Below are 17,722 nucleotides of genomic sequence, written 5' to 3'. Positions count from 1 at the left end.
TTAATAAGCCATTACTGTATGAACTGACTGTATTTCCACTATTATAACTAAGATGTATAGATGACCTATTGTTTCTGTTTCACTGAGCTGTGCTGTCTAACTATGCCTGTTCACAAAAATAAAGTATATAAAAAAAAAAAAAGTGTTGTGCTCATGGTGGATTAAGATGAGATCAGACTGAGTCCTGTCTGTAAGATGGGACTGGATCTTATCCTGTCTTGATGTTGGGTCTTTGTTAATAATAGAACATAGAGTACGGTCTAGACCTGATTTTTGGAAAGCGTCTTGAGATAACGTTTGTTGTGATTTGGCGCTATATAAATAAAGATTGATTGATTGCAGTACCCTCAGAATACAGAATCTTCAAGGTGTGCTGATTGATATCATTGGACAGTGCTGAAGCTTTATATTCTGTATGTATCTGAAAGGCACATATCAGACCTCATCACAGGATCTTATGTTGACTTTAAACACAGAAATGTTGCACTTGAAAAATATGATTAGCAGATTAAATTGTAACATACGTTTCCTCCTTTCTTCCTGCAGGTAAAGGATGTGTTTCTCTACAGCAGTCCACTTCACACAATGTGAAACACTTTCGAGGTTCAAAGTTTATTTGTACCCATAGATTTTGTTTGCAGTGAGTTAGCTTCCTTTTTGCATCAACCAACAAACGGCACAGGACAAGACACGACAAACAAAGTGACAAAGTGCTCAGGACTAAAAAGGAAACCCAATAAAAACAAGAAATGAGCAATCAATAAGATTTGATTACAGACAGTCAGTCAAATAAGTTTGTGCATTTGAGTTTAGTTCATCATAGATCTGGACATCCTTCAAAAGCTGTGTTGATTGGAATAGTCAAGAATCTCAGCAGGTTAGAAGTTACTCTTAAAAGTATGATTTGTGTGCTTCATGTGGCATTTTTAAAGTCGGATATTGAGACAATCTTTTGGGAATAAATAAGACTTAAAAATGATTCGGCGCAGGGGGAACAGTGCCTGTACTTGGAGTATTCTTCCAAGGTATGCAAACAAAACTTGCACCAAAGCATGCTGGAGTATAAATCATTCTATATTCTTTGTTTTTAATTTGTGTTTATGTGAAATAACTGCTTACTTCAGAGCTGAGCGAGTGTGCTTTCAGGCAGCGACACTAAGCCAAGCTGCTGTGAGAAACAAGAGAGACAGAAGAAGCCTCCCAAAGTCTCACAATGGCCTTATTTCACCTCATCTGTCAGCGCCTCTGTAGAGATTAACGACTGACACATCAATGTTAGAAAAGGGGAACTCTGCTTGACTCTCCGGTTTAATTATTGACCCCCCGTGACATTTTATGGGTCACCGTTCCTCTAACGCCGGGACTTGGCCGTGGTTTGTTTAGATTTGTCTGTGTAATTCTAATTCTAATGAGCTGACGTAGATGCTGTCAGCTGTAAAGAAAAGGCGACACCCCTCCCATTCATCTAAGAATGGCACATTCCAGGAAGAGGAGACGGCAGGAGGAGAATCAGGGAATTAGGAGATGAACACGAGTCCAAATCTCAAAGGGGGATTCAGAGTGTTCCCAGCAAAGGCAAAGTTTGGTGACGGTACTCAGATAATTAATCATGCAGAGCGACAGAAAAAAAGCTTAATGTTTGTTTAGTCATGGTAAGGGGTGGTCAGTGAATCATGCCTCTTTTACTGCCTGGAGATAAGACTTTACTACCCTCTCTGTGTGGTGGTGAGAAATCCACAATTACACCTGTTACATGTGGTGGATTCAGGGGTTTAATGGCTCACTGAAAATGCTCTCTGTCACTCACAGTAAATGAACCACAGGCTGATGGATGCTGGGTGTTTGGGGAAATATGAGTCAGATAATTAACCAGCTGATGTCATTTTATTTCTATTTTCTATTTTTACACAAACGCATCCCGAGACGCATCATCACTGAAACCTCTCAGTACACTCAAGTGAATAAATTAATTATATAACGGGGAAATCAATATCTATTTTTAACAGCCAATGCCTATAATTAGAGATGACTGATATACTGTATTATGCAGAGAACAAGTTTTTTATTCAGTAATAACATCCATTATTCCATGCCCATTATAATTATTTATTTATTTATAGAATATTTTTGTTTTAGCTTGTTATTTATCTTGTCCGCTGCTGGACCTGAGTAACATTTTTCATTCCTCCCTGTTGTCATCTTATCCTGTTAATTTTATTTTTATTTATTAATTACAATGCATCATGCTTTGTCAATTTTATCAGCCTCATTTATATTTGCAATTCATCTCCATTAACAACTGCTCATCCCACTCCATTTCAGTGACCCATGGTGTCCCTCAAGGCTTGGTGCTTGGTCCCCTCCTTTTCATTCTGTACATCCTACCCCTTGGTCACATCATTCGCCATCATGGGCTCCAATTTCACTGTTACGCCGACGACACCCAACTCTACCTTTCCACCTAAACAATCAGCGCTGCCACTGTTTCCACCCTCACCACCTGCCTATCTGCACTAAAATCATGGATGACCACCAATTTTCTAAAACTCAATAGTAACAAATCTGAAATCATCATCATCGGCCCCAAATCCCTCCTCCCCTCCGCCCAGGACTTCAAGCTCTCCATAGACGGTCACTCAGTCACCCCCTCTCCTCAGATCAAAAACCTTGGCGTCATCTTCGATCAGACTCTCTCCTTCCAACCCCACATCCGTCACATCACCAAAACTGCCTTCTTTCACCTCCGCGACATCGCCCGCCTCCGTCCCACTCTCTCCAAATCCGCTGCTGAAACCCTAATTCATGCTTTTACGACTCGACTACTGTAATAGCCTCCTGTATGGTCTTCCCTCCTCCCATCTACAAAAACTACACAGAACTCTGCTGCCCTGCTACTCACCCACTCCCGCTCCAGAGACCACATCACCCCTGTCCTTCAACAGCTCCACTGGCTCCCCGTGAAACAGCGCATCCATTTCAAGATCCTGCTCACCACGTACAAATCCCTCAACAACCTGGCCCCCCCATACCTCACTGACCTTCTCCAGTACTACCACCCCTCCCGCCGCCTCCGATCCTCTGACTCCAACCTCCTCACTCCCATTACTAAATCCAAGCACCGTACCTTGGGGGACCGGGCCTTTGCCATAGCCGCCCCCACCCTCTGGAACTCTCTCTCTCCACACATCCGTGCTTCTGACTCACTTCATTCATTTAAGAAACAGTTAAAAACGTACCTTTTCAAACAGGCATTCCCCACACATTAACTATTCCACCTCTTCCCTTGTCGTCTGCTTGTCTTATATGTCTCTATTGTATTTATTTATTGTCTCTCTTGTAAAGCGTCTTTGAGTTATTGAGTTATTTTTGTTCTTTTTTAATCTCTCCTTTCCTCTCTCTACTGTGACCTTGAGTGCTAAGAAAGGCCCCTTTAAATAAAATGTATTATTGTTATTATTAACATGATTGAATGACAATAAGGTGGACCTTGAACCTTGAACATTATAATCTAATCTACATGGTTATCTTAGCCAATAACATGCTTTAGATTATTTCTAATTAGTTCATGAAATAGAAAAATATATTCTGTTTTGCTGTAGATTTCAGAACATGACTGGTATTTGTGTCAGAAGCAATATTAAACTGAATTATTTCAACATTCACTTCCACTGTTACGCAGATGACACCCAGCTCTACCTCACCACTAACCCCTCGTCCACTCTCCCACCCACCTCCCTCACTGATTGCATCTCTGAAATAAAAACCTGGTTCACCCTAAATTTCCTTACATTAAACAGTAATAAAACCGAGGTTCTCCTCATTGGCACCAAATCCACTCTATCCAAATCCAACAGCTTCTCCCTCACCATTGATAACTCCTCTGTCTCCCCCTCCCCCCAGGTTAAGAGTCTGGGTGTCATCCTTGACAGCACATTATCCTTTCAATCACACATCAATAACATCACCCGGACTGCCTTCTTCCATCTTCGCAACATCAATCGTCTTCGCCCCTCCCTCACCCCACACACTGCCGCCATCCTTGTCCACAGCCTTGTCACTTCCCGTCTGGACTACTGCAACTCTCTCCTCTTCGGCCTCCCTCACAAATCCCTCCATAAACTCCAACTGGTCCAGAATTCAGCTGCCTGTATCATTACCCGAACACCCTCTATCCACCACATCACTCCTGTCCTCCAACAGCTCCACTGGCTCCCTGTTCAGTTCCGTATTCAATTCAAAGTCCTTCTGTTGACATTCAAGACCATCCACAACCTCGCCCCCCCCATATCTGTCTGACCTCCTCCATGTTCCCACTCCCTCCCGCTCCCTCACATCCTCTTCCTCCATACACCTGTCTGTCCCCTCCGCCCGTCTCACCACTATGGGGAGCCGAGCATTCAGCCGCTCTGCTCCCCGTCTCTGGAACTCATCGCCACCTCAACTCAGAAACACAGATTCTTTCCCCCATTTCAAATCACGACTCAAAACATATCTGTTCAGGCCAGTAAAATTGTTGCAATATGTTGCATTGAAATGCGGTCATTTGTGCACACTCTTTGTACCTACCTTTTTTTACACTGTCAAGCTTACATGCACTGTACTATCAAAATCAATAAAAAGAATTGTGAAAGAAAGATTAAAACACCCTACTTAAACTTCTGCTCCTAGCGAGGCGATGTATACTGTTTCAGGGGATTCAGGAGAAGCCTCCATCGTTCACGCAGTGGTACAGAGAAACATCCAAAGCTTTTCCTATGGAGCACCTCAGTGCTAAATTAAAGGGCAATGACAATCTATTTTATAATACTTGGCAACCCTTCATAGATCATCTTCCCACTGATCTGGTTGGCTTGCTGCAGAAAGGGTGCCCACATTTTATTTTCCAAAATACATCATAGTCTTGTTTTTTGTTTTTTTTCCCTTTGACATGAAATTCATACGATCGTATCTGATATGATATATGTTATTATGACCCATGTATGTTATTATTGTTTTTATATGTATATATTTATATTTTTTGAAAGTAATTTGACTACGTCTGTGCTGTCTTGTTCTGTGTTTGTTATGTGTAAAAATGAATAAAATATATATACAAAAAGACACCCTACTTCCTGTATTGTGCTGTGAATAATAACCAATCACTGATCATCACTGTTACTATTCATAGATCAAAGAAAAGTGCTCAAAATCTCTCAAATAAAGCCAAGCTTTACTCTTTTGATTTACAAAGGTTAAGGAAGAATCGTTATTGGATGTGAAGGAAGTGGTCTACAGTGTGACTTCACATGCAGTAAAATAAAGGAAGAAGTCATTATTCTTGTCATATGGCACCCCTGAGGTTCTCAGATGGCCAATCGGTCTCTCTTAAGATCAGAGGCCACATTTTATATCTGTCTCTGTGGGGTCTTTTGCTCATCTGTCTCTCTTTTCTCTTAAATCTTGGTGTCTGTGCTGAGTTCACCAAGCTACGACCGAAGGAGGTCTGGGTCTGTGGCTTCCGGTCTAAAAGCTGCAAACTCTGTGCAGTTCTTGCAAGGTGTGCAATCAAAATCATCTTGAAGCTGTTATTTTTTAGGTCTAGTTTTGAAATAGTGACACCGTGTTGCTTTGAGTCTGACAGTCAGTTTTTGCACACAGAGCTGAACAAACCTCGTCCCAGGATGCAGACACGTTGATCAGCTCCACCTCGGTGGTCGTCAGGTTGTACTCCAGCACTCTGTATTCCTCTTTCAACAAGAACTCCTGGAGCATACAAGAAAGAAGGGATAAAAATGTGTCATCTTCTGCTCACAGTTAAAAAGTTACTCTACATTTGACATTTCTAGATCACATCTGCTGCCTGGAAATTTAAAGCTTCTGAACCCACCTCGATCTTCTTGACCAGTGCCAGCGTGTCATACCACATCTGGATGGATCCTGGCAGCTGGCGGGTCAGTGTCATCCTCAGCACCATGCAGTAGGAGGCTGTGGTGAATATACGGCGCAGGATGATGCCTTTACTCAGCGCGTGTGGCACGATGGCCGACACGATGACCAAGATGGCGGAGAAGAAGTAAGCGGCGCTGTAGAAGTAACGCAGGGAACCAATCTTCCTGGTTAGTGTCATCTCATCCCTGAAGAGAAACAGGGATTAGGACAGAAAAGGGAAAAGGTGAAGGCAAAATAATGCAGACATAATGCTGCTGTTTTCTTATATATTTACAAAACTATAGTGAGCATTCTCCCACTTCTAACGCCTGTGTACTGACAGATACCAAAAAGGGGTTTGAATTAACAGTGTGTCACAGTTTTATGCAGCTATTATCAGGTGAATGTGATGTCCTGGTGCCTCAGTGTTAGCTCTGACAGTTCTCAACATCCCTCTGCACCAAGACATCAAAACTCACCACGCACATTAAACATACTTCCACTTCTATCTTGATTCTGGTTCTAGGAAAGTCTCCAGTGACAGCAGTGTGGCTCCTCTGGTTAACCAATTGTTTTAACATCTCTCTCTCAGATTTAGCAGCAGGTTGATCTCATTTCTACTGTACAGTCGAAACCTTTTGATCATGATGTACGCTCAGTCTCTGTCTTTGATCTTTTCCTGACCACTTCTCTTCATAACAGTACATCCATCAGATGCTTAACATACACAGGCACTTTGCACTCAATATGTTTTTAGGAAATTATAACAAAAAATAAGAACACATCTGTGATTTTTAGACTTTTGTGTTGATAGATTCAGTCATCGACCACATCACTCCTGTTTTAGCTTCCCTGCATTGGCTCCCGATGCATTTTAGAAGTGATTTTAAGATTTTATTGTGGACTTTAAAAAGATGCTCTGGACTTGCACCCCAGTACATTTTTGCTCTCCTCACCCCATACATGCCCGGTCGTACCAGAAGGTCCTTAGCCAAGGCTACTCTCGCCGTCCCGGGAGGAACTCCCCAAGGAGATGAGATCAGCAACTTCTCTATCCTCTTTTAAAATCAATTTTTTTTCCTCTGTGCTTTCACAGGTGATGTGACCTAAGTGTTTTTTAATCAAGAGGTTTTTATTCTTTTTAAGGCAGTATCACTTGCAGGATTTTGTAATTTTGTATTTTCATGTTTTTGTATTTTGTATTTTTATATTATTATATTTTATAATTAGAATTTGTGTTTTTTGTTTTTTGTTTTTTTTATATTTTGTATTTTTGTTTTTTAATGTCTTTTATTTTTTCTATACTTGTTATATTTTATATTTCTGATTTTTTTATTGTTTTACTCTTTTATCTTTTGTTGTTTTTATTTGTCCAACATTGTTTTATTTCCTTTTATTTGTCTTCCTCACATTCCTCTTTTATTTTCTTTTAGTTTCTTTCCTATTTGTAAAGCACTTTGTAACCCTGTTTTTGAAAATTGCTATATAAATAAAGATTATTATCATTATTGTTGTTAAACTTTGTTAACCTGTGATCAAAACATACGGTGTGTTTCAGTGTCTTACTGCCTGATGTTCTTGATGATGGTCTCCATCACGTCCTCCCAGCCGTACGCCTTCACAGAGTGGATGTTCTCCACGATCTCTGAGGTGAGAGCCAGGCGGCGGTTGATCATCCCTCCTCTCTTCACCCTTTTCACAGAATAAACATAAACATGTCCAACTTACAGATGCATCACACAGGCACAGAGTCAGAGCTCTATAGGCTCACACAGAACTATGCTCAAGTGAACATTTTGTTTACACCTGTACTAAAAACTGTTCATGTGTACATAATGTGTTCAGTTGATTCTAGCGCGTCTATGCGAATGTTGAAAAACTTACAGAGGTCTAACAAATCACTTAGGGCACAAAAGAAGTTACTTATTTATAGACAGTTATTGATAATGTGTGGCCCTGATAATCCCATTTTTAATTTTTACCCTCACCCTTTGATTTCAAGTCCTCAGAACAGAGATAAGTGAATACTTCCCCTATGACATGGGACAACCCTGCAAGACCCTGACACACCATCAGTGGTCGTCAACAGCACTTACATAAATAGAGGTGAGGTTAGCATGCTAGCTAGTTATACTGAGACATTAGCATACTTGTGATTTTTTTAATGTGTGCTCTAAATAAAAGGATTTAATGAAGAACATTTAATTTAGATAATGCAGTGGTTGATTGAAATTTTAGATCTTACTAACAGAAAATGTATTTGTGAATTTCCACCGTCGCTTGAAAAACAATCTTGCCGATGATTCCCAACACAATCAGGGACATTGGGATGCCTCTGACAAATCTTTGTGTAGCCATATAGCCTTGCCCCTCCATCCCAACAAGAATCAGGACCCAGTAGATGTAACCATACTAAACATAAGGGTAGGGCTTAGTGGTATTGGGATTGAGTGTTAGTATGTACGATCATATGTCTGTTTACTCACCGGTGAGGTCCCATCTTCTGGGACAGCCATGCCTGAATGATGCCCAGCAGAGTCAGAGTTGCAAGTGCGCAAAAGCCGTTCACCTCGATCAGCTCCCAGATCAGACCCACGCACAGTATGCACTGCAGCGGGGTGATCCATACAAAATGGGCCAGACCCAAGCTCTGGAAGAAACAGACACAGGACACTGAGATGAAACTAGAGCACACAGAGACATCAAGATCTGCCCCCAACAGATTAGTAAATACTTGCAGCACCTTTTAGATATTGTTAACAGTATTATTGATGGTACTGTGTTGGTATGAGATCAGTAACAGTCTGTGTACCAGCACTGTTTGCATGCTGTTTGTGCACCGAGAGCTTCCTTTATCTGAAAAACAAACCTCCTGTTCTACAGAATCTGATCCAGTCAGCACTTCACTGATGAGTCTGAAAACTCTGAGTCCTCACTTCAACCAGCTCCCTTTGATTCCCCGACATATGAGTCATCTCAAGGTCACAAACACACAGCCACACACACACACAGAAACATAGACACACAGAGACACACACACAACCAGAACAGGTAGGTTTTATAAAGAGTCAGTGGCACAAAAGCCACGCTTCAGTCAAGCCAGGTGATAATTGTCTCAAAGCAGGTTGCAGAGTGTCTCCACATTCAACGCCTCAGTGAGACCCGAGGCAAGACTGAGTTCAGTACACACACAAACACACACACACTCAAACATACACACACATGCACCTCTAGCAATGCTGTCTTCCTCATCAGGTTATCCCCCTTCTAAGATATGGACACTCTTAGTTGCAAAGTGCTTATCTAAAGTACTAGCTGTGTGTTTGTTTGTAAATGTGCCTGCTCTGGATCTTTTGTCCTTTAATTGTCCCTCTGAATACAGAACACATCGCTCTGTGTTGGGTAATAAAGCGGATTCATTGATGTGAATGAGGGTGTGAATGGTGAAGCCTCCTCTCCCTCATCGTGATTCTCCTGAGTGGAAAATTACAGAGGTGTTCCTCTGGCTCAAGAAGTGATTTTCTTCACCTGAACAAAGGGATGAAATTCACCTCAGGAACAAGTGCTCAGGATTCCTCTGTTTGTTTAAGCTTTGTGTCACCCTTAGTTTAACCCTGGGATGTGAGCTTTATGCACATTTTCAAGTTTCACAGGTCTTAGACTATAAGTTAAAAATATTTTCATGCACAGAAAAACCCTTTTCACAAATGCATTCCTCTGACAACCTGCCTGTAACATTTTCTAAAGTTGCTAATTCACACGTGACCCGTACAATGTGAAGTTTTCCCTATCAGAGAGGAGGAGGTCGGGGTGTTAGGAGGCAGGATATGGCATGAAAAGCACAACATGGTATTCACAGTGTGCTGTTTACAACATATCAAAGATGGGGGCAGCTGAAGCAGAGTCCAATGCTGCAATGAGAGATCATTGCCTTTCTATGGATGCTTCATGTAACTGAGCGGATTCACTTTTGCTAACGAATAATTGGAAAAGAATCTGATTCTGTCCATGCTTCATTACATGCATGGAGATCACAAGGCTTGTGCATTGGTCGAGTGACACAAAAGCCTTCCTCCAAAACATGCACAGTCCTGACAATTACCTTGCACAGCTCACCCTGACTTCTGATGGAAATTTCACGAGGAGGCTGTCAGGAAAATGTAAAAGCTGGAGGGAAAAAAGTGTCTGTTTGCAGCCCACACTGGACATTTTTAGAAGTTTAGTGCACGTGTGAATGCAGCATAAGATATTAATATTCTAGTGAGAGCGAGCACCAAGCTACAGGGTGTTACAATAAAACTGGAATGATATGTAAAAGATGTTTTGGGGAGTTTTTCTGAAGGAGGTTGATAAGCCTGAGCCGTGTCAACAGAAGGAGGTGCTGCCAAGCTTTGGCATGCTCTTGTCCTTCACTCTCTGTGTCAGGGCTTATGAGTTGAAACTCTTTTCTGTGCAAGGAAAACTTCTGTTATCAAACTGTTGAAAAGAAACCCACAGGTGGCTACTTTTAAGATAAAGGCACTTTACAACAGCCAGTCAGCTTGTGCAAAGTCGCCTGGTCAATTAGTTTCCCTGATTGTTCACAATATAACGGGGCGCTAAAGATACGTATCAAATACTAGGTGCAGATTTGGCCTAATGGTGAAATCGCACGACCATTTATCAGGCGGCAAGGGTTTGATTCCAGCCTGCTGCCCCTTTCCCACGTCTTCCCCTCGCTCTCTCTCCTGGTTTCCTGCTCTATCCACTGTCCCTCTCTACTCTAATAAAAGGTGTAGAAGCCCCAAAATATAAGGAAGCTTGAAGTAGAGCCGCTGCTCCTTCGCATCCAAAGGAGTCAGCTGAAGTGGTTCGGGCATCTGATAAGGATGCCTCCCGGACGCCTCCCTTTAGAGGTGTTCCGGGCACGTCCAACTGGGGAAGGCCCTGGGGAAGGCCCAGGATGACGCCTCAAGGCTGATTTATACTTCTGCGTTGAATCAACGGCGTACCCTACGCCGGGGGCCCGCGTAGCTCCCGTACCTACGCCGTGGCCTACGCACGTAGCTGACGTGCACCTCCTCCAAAATGTAACTCCCCGTAGAGCCGACGCGGACCGCAAGCTCTGTGATTGGTCCGCTCGGCGGCTTTGTCTTTCCCGCATTAACAACACTTCCGGGATCCCGGACATCGGCCGCACATCGGCTGTGTATTTCATCTCCTCCTCTCTATTCTTCATGTAATCATGTCTGTATGATAAACAGCAACATGTATCAGCTTTAGATTAACATAACACGCTCTGAAACTCTGTGGAAAAGTAAACAGAGATCGTAGCGGGACCGGAAGCAGGCGGCCGGCTATCAGAGAGACCGCACTGCCCTCAGGCGTTTCGGCGGAGAATTGCTGCACGACACAGACACACCGACACACAAGTATGTGGGGCTCATGTCCGCGTCAGTCCCTGCTGCGTAGGGGACACGCAGAAGTATAAATCAGCCTTCAAGATCCCCCAGGAGGAGCTGGAAAGTGTTGCTGGGGAGAGGGATGTCTGGGTTGATCTGCTTGGACTGCTACCTCCACAACCCGACCCCGGATAAGTGGAAGAAAATGGATGGATGGATGGATGGATGGATGGATGAATACTTGTTAAAAAATGTTATCTACCCACTGTCTCCTGTATCTCAAATCCATCTGTTTCCTCAAAAATAAACACAGATTTCATAGAGCTCTGGTGCGCCTTGCTGCTGGCGGTTCAGCCAGGTACCTGAGATTTATGAGCTTTAGAGAGTCTGAATTGCCAGACAACACAAAGAGTAAAGGTTTATAGAAGAGCCAACCTGGGGGGAAACAAAATGCTTGTTTTCCTCACCTCATCCAGCTTGTTGAGGTGGGCAGACATCAGACTGACCAGTTGACCGGTACTGATTTTATCCAGGACTCGGCTCGACAGCTTCAGAGTCTGCAAAGGTCAAAGGTCAGCAAAAGCACAAAAAGGAGAAAGTGAATTGGTTTGAGAGGAAGCCTGCGACGCGTGGCTCCACACTTTGACACAATGCTGTCACACCTCCTCTCAGTGTCTCACCACCACTGGACTCTTCCACAGAAACTCTCTCCGGGAATGTTCAGTCACACATATCAAACGAGGTGAAAACAGGAGGTCTCGAAACAGTAGCAAGAACAAAGGCTGACGAATGCTCACACACAGCTGTCTTACAATCTTATCAGCAGGGTTGTTTTGTTTTGTTCTATCAACCGGCTGTTACAGCGGAGACTCTGAGGAGTGAGTGTATGATTCAAGTTTAATCACAAGAAAGGAAAAAGGCAACAGAGTTACTCGTCCCAAGTTTTTGGAGATTTCAAGATGTTATATTTTATTCCTCTCGTTATTATGTATTAGAACTATTGTATTTATTGTACCATAGAACAAAACAAAACATTACTGCTCAGTAACAAGAGCCAGGATGATTCAACAGAAACCAAACACTACCTTTAGTCACAAAAAGTGCAGGAGGTTTAACCTTCCCATCATGACATAAACACCTCTGTTTAGTTCCCTACCTTCTTGTATATGAGACTAAAGAGGGCAATGCGGATCTGCATGCCCAGGTGATGCAGGCCAAAGATGGCGGGTTGCAGCAGCAGGAAGCGAGCAGTGAAGAGGAGGCAAAGGCCCAGAGCCAGGAAGTATCCCTGATTCCGCTCAGGAGCATGGAAGGGGTCGAAGGAGGCGATGATGCGGCCCAGGAGCTGAGGCTGCACCGTCTTTGAGGCTTCCTACTCAGAGACACGGGGAAACAGAACAAGAGTTTTGATCTGCTTCGACACTAACAGCCCTCTGGTGTCAAAAAGGTGCCAGGAGACTATATAAAAGCATATATCATGATTTACTGTAAACCATAAACACATCATTTAGTGCAGGAGAACACAAAGAAAAGACAAAAGTTACATAAAATACATACAGAAATGAACAAATCCACAATTTCAGATGTCCAGGTAGCTTTAAACCTTGACTTGAAAGATCTTGAAAGTCAATAAAAAGGTTAAAAAAAAACACATCATACAATGTTTTTGATCTAATTAAAAAAAAAAATAGTATATATATATATATATATATATATATATATATATATATATGTATATAATATTTCTGATTCCTAATTTTTGATTGTTTTAATTGTTTATCTTTGATGTTTTTTATTAATTTGTTGTCACTTTTGGCCTTTTCTTGCTGAGATCTTTTTAAAAATGTTCTTTTTATTTTATTTATTTATGTTTTTATTCTTCCAACATTGTTTTATGTCCCTTTACTTATCTTCCTCACTTTTCTCTTTTACTGTCTTTTAGTGTCTTTCTTATTATAAGGCAATTTGTAACCCTGTTTTGAAAAGTTCTATATAAATAAGGAGTATTATTATCATTATTGTTATTATAATACTTGTGTGAGTTGTCTGTCTTTGTATTGAGTCTCTGAACAGACTGATGGACTACTCAGGAGCTGCATGAAGCTCCAATAAACCCCTGTTTGGTCCGAACTAGCAAATACTGCATGATAATACACAATTAAAAGAGCCTGGGTCAAATTCTCAAAAGTGATGTTGAGGGCGGCAGAGTGACCAATAACAATTTATTTATTTATTTTTAATTATTTTAATTGTATTTATTTAATTAAATTTTTGTATTTATTTAATTTAATTTTTGTATTTATTTAATTTAATTTTTGTATTTATTTAATTTAATTTTTGTATTTATTTATTTAATTTGCTATCTATTTATACATATATTATTTTTTGAACACACTTTTCTATATCATTTAAATTTTAATATAATCCGTACTATTTTTTTTGTTTTATTTATTTATTTATTTAACCCTTATCTAACCAGGTGAGTTAATTGAGAAACAAAAAAGCAACATTTGTTGTTGTGTGTCACTCTGTCTGTGTGCTGTCTTGGATTTGTGTTGTTCGCATTTAACAAAATGTCAATAAACATATCTGTGAAACAAAAAAAGCCTGGGTCACCTTCTACATTCATCTTAATTATTGTCTCTGACTTCAGCTGGTGAAGATCAGTAATAAGTCAGGAGCAAAGTAAACAAACATGCACAGTTCAATAAAAAACATCACCTGACAGACTTCTCTACACTTCCTTGTATTCACACTCGATCTCTTTAACATCTAACGGGCATTCTTGCTGCCATGACAGCCACCTCAAACTGTACCGACTGACGTAACGGCTGTTGTCACCACAGTCCCATAAGATCTGCACAGTGAGGTGGTTTTGTGACACTATACTGCGACATGCTTGGGATGCTTGTGCGTCATGCCACTTCAGCTCTACAGTCTGTACTGACACATTCAGTTTACTCACGTATATCAATCTAACACATGGACACATGAGTAACCAGCATCACATTGAACAAAAGCAGAAGGATGAGAAGTGTTTAACTTTGCATCAGACCTGCTTCCTCACTCAGACTCACCCCGAGGTAGAGGAGGACGCCGAAGAACGCGAAAGGGCCGAAGAAGCAGCGGGCCAGCGCTCTCATCAGCCTGGGCTGCTTCTTGGCTGACACCTGCTCTCTGTCCCATTCTCTGTGGAGAGGACAGCAGAGTTACGACACAGTAAACAGGAGCGCAGGCAGGATGGGAGAACAACACCAGCCAAATGTCAGCAGAGTTTGGCAGTCCTGTTTGTTTACTACTAGTCTGGCAACAAGGCAGAGACTGGCTGCCCAGTCACTGTGTTACACTGTGGTGCATTAATCAACATTTAGAATTAAAATGAATCAGATTTACTTCATTTTGTTGTTTCTATATAAAATTGTTGTGTTGTTTATTGTTGTCCTCTTGTACTTTTTACCTTGTAAAGCATTTTGGCCAACACTGGTTGCTTTAAATAAGCTATATAAATTTAGTGGACTTGACTAGACCGGACTAAAAATCAAAATACTGCACATATACTAATATCAGAATCAGAATCAGAATCAGCTTTATTGGCCAGGTATGCTTGAACACACAAGGAATTTGACTTTGGTAAACTGTGCTCTCTTTGTACAAAGGAATGAGAATAAGACCTACAAATAAAAATATAAACATAAAAATAATAACATCAACTATAAACACAAACAGAGCAACAAATAGGCATGACTAATGTAATAATATTGAATGTTTCTTTTTTTTTTGTGATCAAATGTTTATTGTAATTTCTGCAGATAATACTGAACGTTAAAGGACATTCAATTTTCTTTTATGGCTATAAAAATGTTTATATTTTATCATTGATTTATGACAGATAGCTCATTTTGACAGAAGCGTTTATACTGAACTTTTTTGCAGTCAGTTCTTTGTCACAAGTTTTACAGATTTTCTTAAAAAATAAGGAATATCGTATTCCAGCTGAAGCTTATATTATATTATGTTATATATATATATATATATATATATATATTTTTTTTTTTTTAGATGTATTTGTAAAAGGGACCATGTACAATATTTAACATAAATGTCAACATTTATGCATTGTACCAGAGTTGGAACTCGTGAACAAGACCCCGAGATACTTGAACTCCTCAGTCTTTGCCCCAGGCGGAGGAGTTCAAGTATCTCGGGGTCTTGTTCACGAGTGAGGGGAAAAGGGAGCGGGAGATTGACAGACAGATCGGGGCGGCGTCTGCAGTGATGTGGGCGCTGTACCGGTCTGTCGTGGTGAAGAGAGAGCTGAGCCAGAAGGCAAGGCTCTCAATTTACCGGTCAATCTACGTTCCGACCCTCACCTATGGTCACGAGCTGTGGGTAGTGACCGAAAGAACGAGATCGCGAATACAAGCGGCCGAAATGAGCTTTCTCCGCAGGGTGTCTGGGCTCAGCCTTAGAGAGAGGGTCAGGAGCTCAGACTTCCGGGAGAGGCTCAAAGTAGAGCCGCTGCTCCTCCGGATCGAGAGGAGCCAGATGAGGTGGTTCGGGCATCTGGTTAGGATGCCTCCCGGGCGTCTCCCTGGGGAGGTGTTTCGGGCTTGTCCGACTGGGAGGAGGCCACGGGGAAGGCCCAGGACACGCTGGCGAGACTATGTCTCTCAGCTGGCCTGGGAGCGCCTCGGTATCCTCCCAGAAGAGCTGGTGGAAGTGGCCGGGGAGAGGAGTGTCTGGGCTTCCCTGCTGAGACTGCTGCCCCTGCGACCCGGACCCGGATAAGCGGAAGAAGATGGATGGATGGATGGATGGACCAGAGTTGGCTTAAAGCTAATTTACATCTGCAGTCCCTACATTATTATTGTTTACTACAATTAACAGTCATATTACATAACCACATTTATTTATTATATTGCTTAATCTGTCATAACCAAACCTTAAACTCACCATGTCCACCTGTCACTACTGAAACTTTGTTAACACTTCCTGTAATTACCACTTTTTAAATCTCTTGTTACATTTGTACTCATCTTAAATTTGTATTCTCTTTATTATCTACTTTTATTTTTACTTATTTAAACATATTCTTGATTGTACTTATGTCTGAGTTGCTGCAACAACCGAATTTCCCCCTGGGGATCAATAAAGCAATATCTTATCTTAGCTTCTAGTTTGCAGCTCTGTTGGTTTAACTTCCCAAAATCTGTGACCGTGAGCAGTCACAGCCTCTGTAAGTCGCTGCATTGTTCTACAAGAGTCATTTATAACCGGGGCGATTTGGCCGACCAGTTCACCGGTGAGTGATGGGAGAAAAAGTGGATGAGGAGATAAAGGATGAGTGAAGATGTGAAATGCAACCAGGGTGACCAATTGGAACAAAGGGTTAAAAGCAGAGTGTAAAGTGTTTCCTATCATAGTTATTGTTATACTTAAAGATCAAGGACAGAGACAGCTGCTGCAGTGCTGTGCAGTGAGGTCACTCAGATTTGCAGGGGAAGTGAAATGATAGTCAGGATACAATAATATGATTCTCAAATGAAAGTTTGTCGATATTTTAACAGAACAGTTTCCATCCCTTTGGTTCTCCATCAGAAGCTAAGTCCCCCAAGTCCTCTATTTATAAACTAAAGTACACTTTGAGTATTTATCTTCTCATACTGTTTTTTTCTGGTAAAAATACAGTTTGAGAAAACCTCCGTGAACTGAGACGACCTGAGTTGGTGGGTGATGAAAGGGCTGACCGTACACAGCATGCTTTTATGGAAGGTAAAGTTCACATTCCCAGAAGCCTTCACTGTTTGCCTGATCGGAATAATGAAAAGTAAAATCACCCACCATGGTTCATTCATCACCCGGCGGGCAAAGGGCCCTCTCTAAAGGTCGGCTTTTTACACCCGTGTACATTAACTGGCTTGTTGGCACCATTCAGAGCGATGCGGGCCCCCTGGGTTACCGGGAGGCGAGGCCAATGCGGGACACGGCTGTGTCTTACGCAAGGTGAAAAAAATAAAAGACAGAAGATGCATGAGTATTTAATCTTAGGCTTAGCAGATAACTCTTCTCTGCTTTCAAGAAAACAAAAAATGTGTCAAAGATTTGGCGTCTGCTCAAGAGCAAGAGAAAGGACAGAGGAAAGAAAGAAGAGAGAGAGAGAGATGAGCACAAGATAGCTGCTTAAAAAGAGGACAGGGTATTTGTGTATTTGGCTTCAAGGCTTAAGGTGCAATATCACTTTAAAGCTCACACTCAAACGGTGTGTTAATAAGGTTTGAAGGATTCTTATTGATTGGCAGAGAATCTGAAAGATACTCATAGACTGAAGATAGAGATAAAAGAGAGTAAAGCGAATTTAAGGATTGAGGAAAGAGAGAGAACGAGAGGAAGACATGGCGAGAGAGTAGCTTTGTAAGACAGGACATAAGGCGAGA

General features: G+C 41.6%; 1 protein-coding gene across 1 annotated transcript in view; it reads right to left on the bottom strand.

Moving 5' to 3' along the window:
• cftr (CF transmembrane conductance regulator) overlaps positions 1–17,722 on the bottom strand; it is a 54,704-nt gene that overhangs the window by 32,726 nt on the left and 4,256 nt on the right. Inside the window, exons 3-9 of the mRNA XM_034685268.1 lie at positions 14,366–14,477; positions 12,445–12,660; positions 11,756–11,845; positions 8,394–8,557; positions 7,474–7,599; positions 5,867–6,113; positions 5,650–5,742 (exon numbers count right to left, since the gene is read on the bottom strand). Of these exons, the coding sequence (XP_034541159.1) occupies positions 5,650–5,742; positions 5,867–6,113; positions 7,474–7,599; positions 8,394–8,557; positions 11,756–11,845; positions 12,445–12,660; positions 14,366–14,477 (1,048 nt within the window). The remainder of the gene's footprint in view (positions 1–5,649; positions 5,743–5,866; positions 6,114–7,473; positions 7,600–8,393; positions 8,558–11,755; positions 11,846–12,444; positions 12,661–14,365; positions 14,478–17,722) is intronic.

The sequence above is a fragment of the Notolabrus celidotus genome, chromosome 6 (genome assembly GCF_009762535.1).
Source record: "Notolabrus celidotus isolate fNotCel1 chromosome 6, fNotCel1.pri, whole genome shotgun sequence".
NCBI lineage: Eukaryota > Metazoa > Chordata > Actinopteri > Labriformes > Labridae > Notolabrus > Notolabrus celidotus.
The sequence above is the reverse complement of the archived record's forward strand: the minus strand, read 5'-3'. Positions and strand labels throughout refer to the sequence as shown.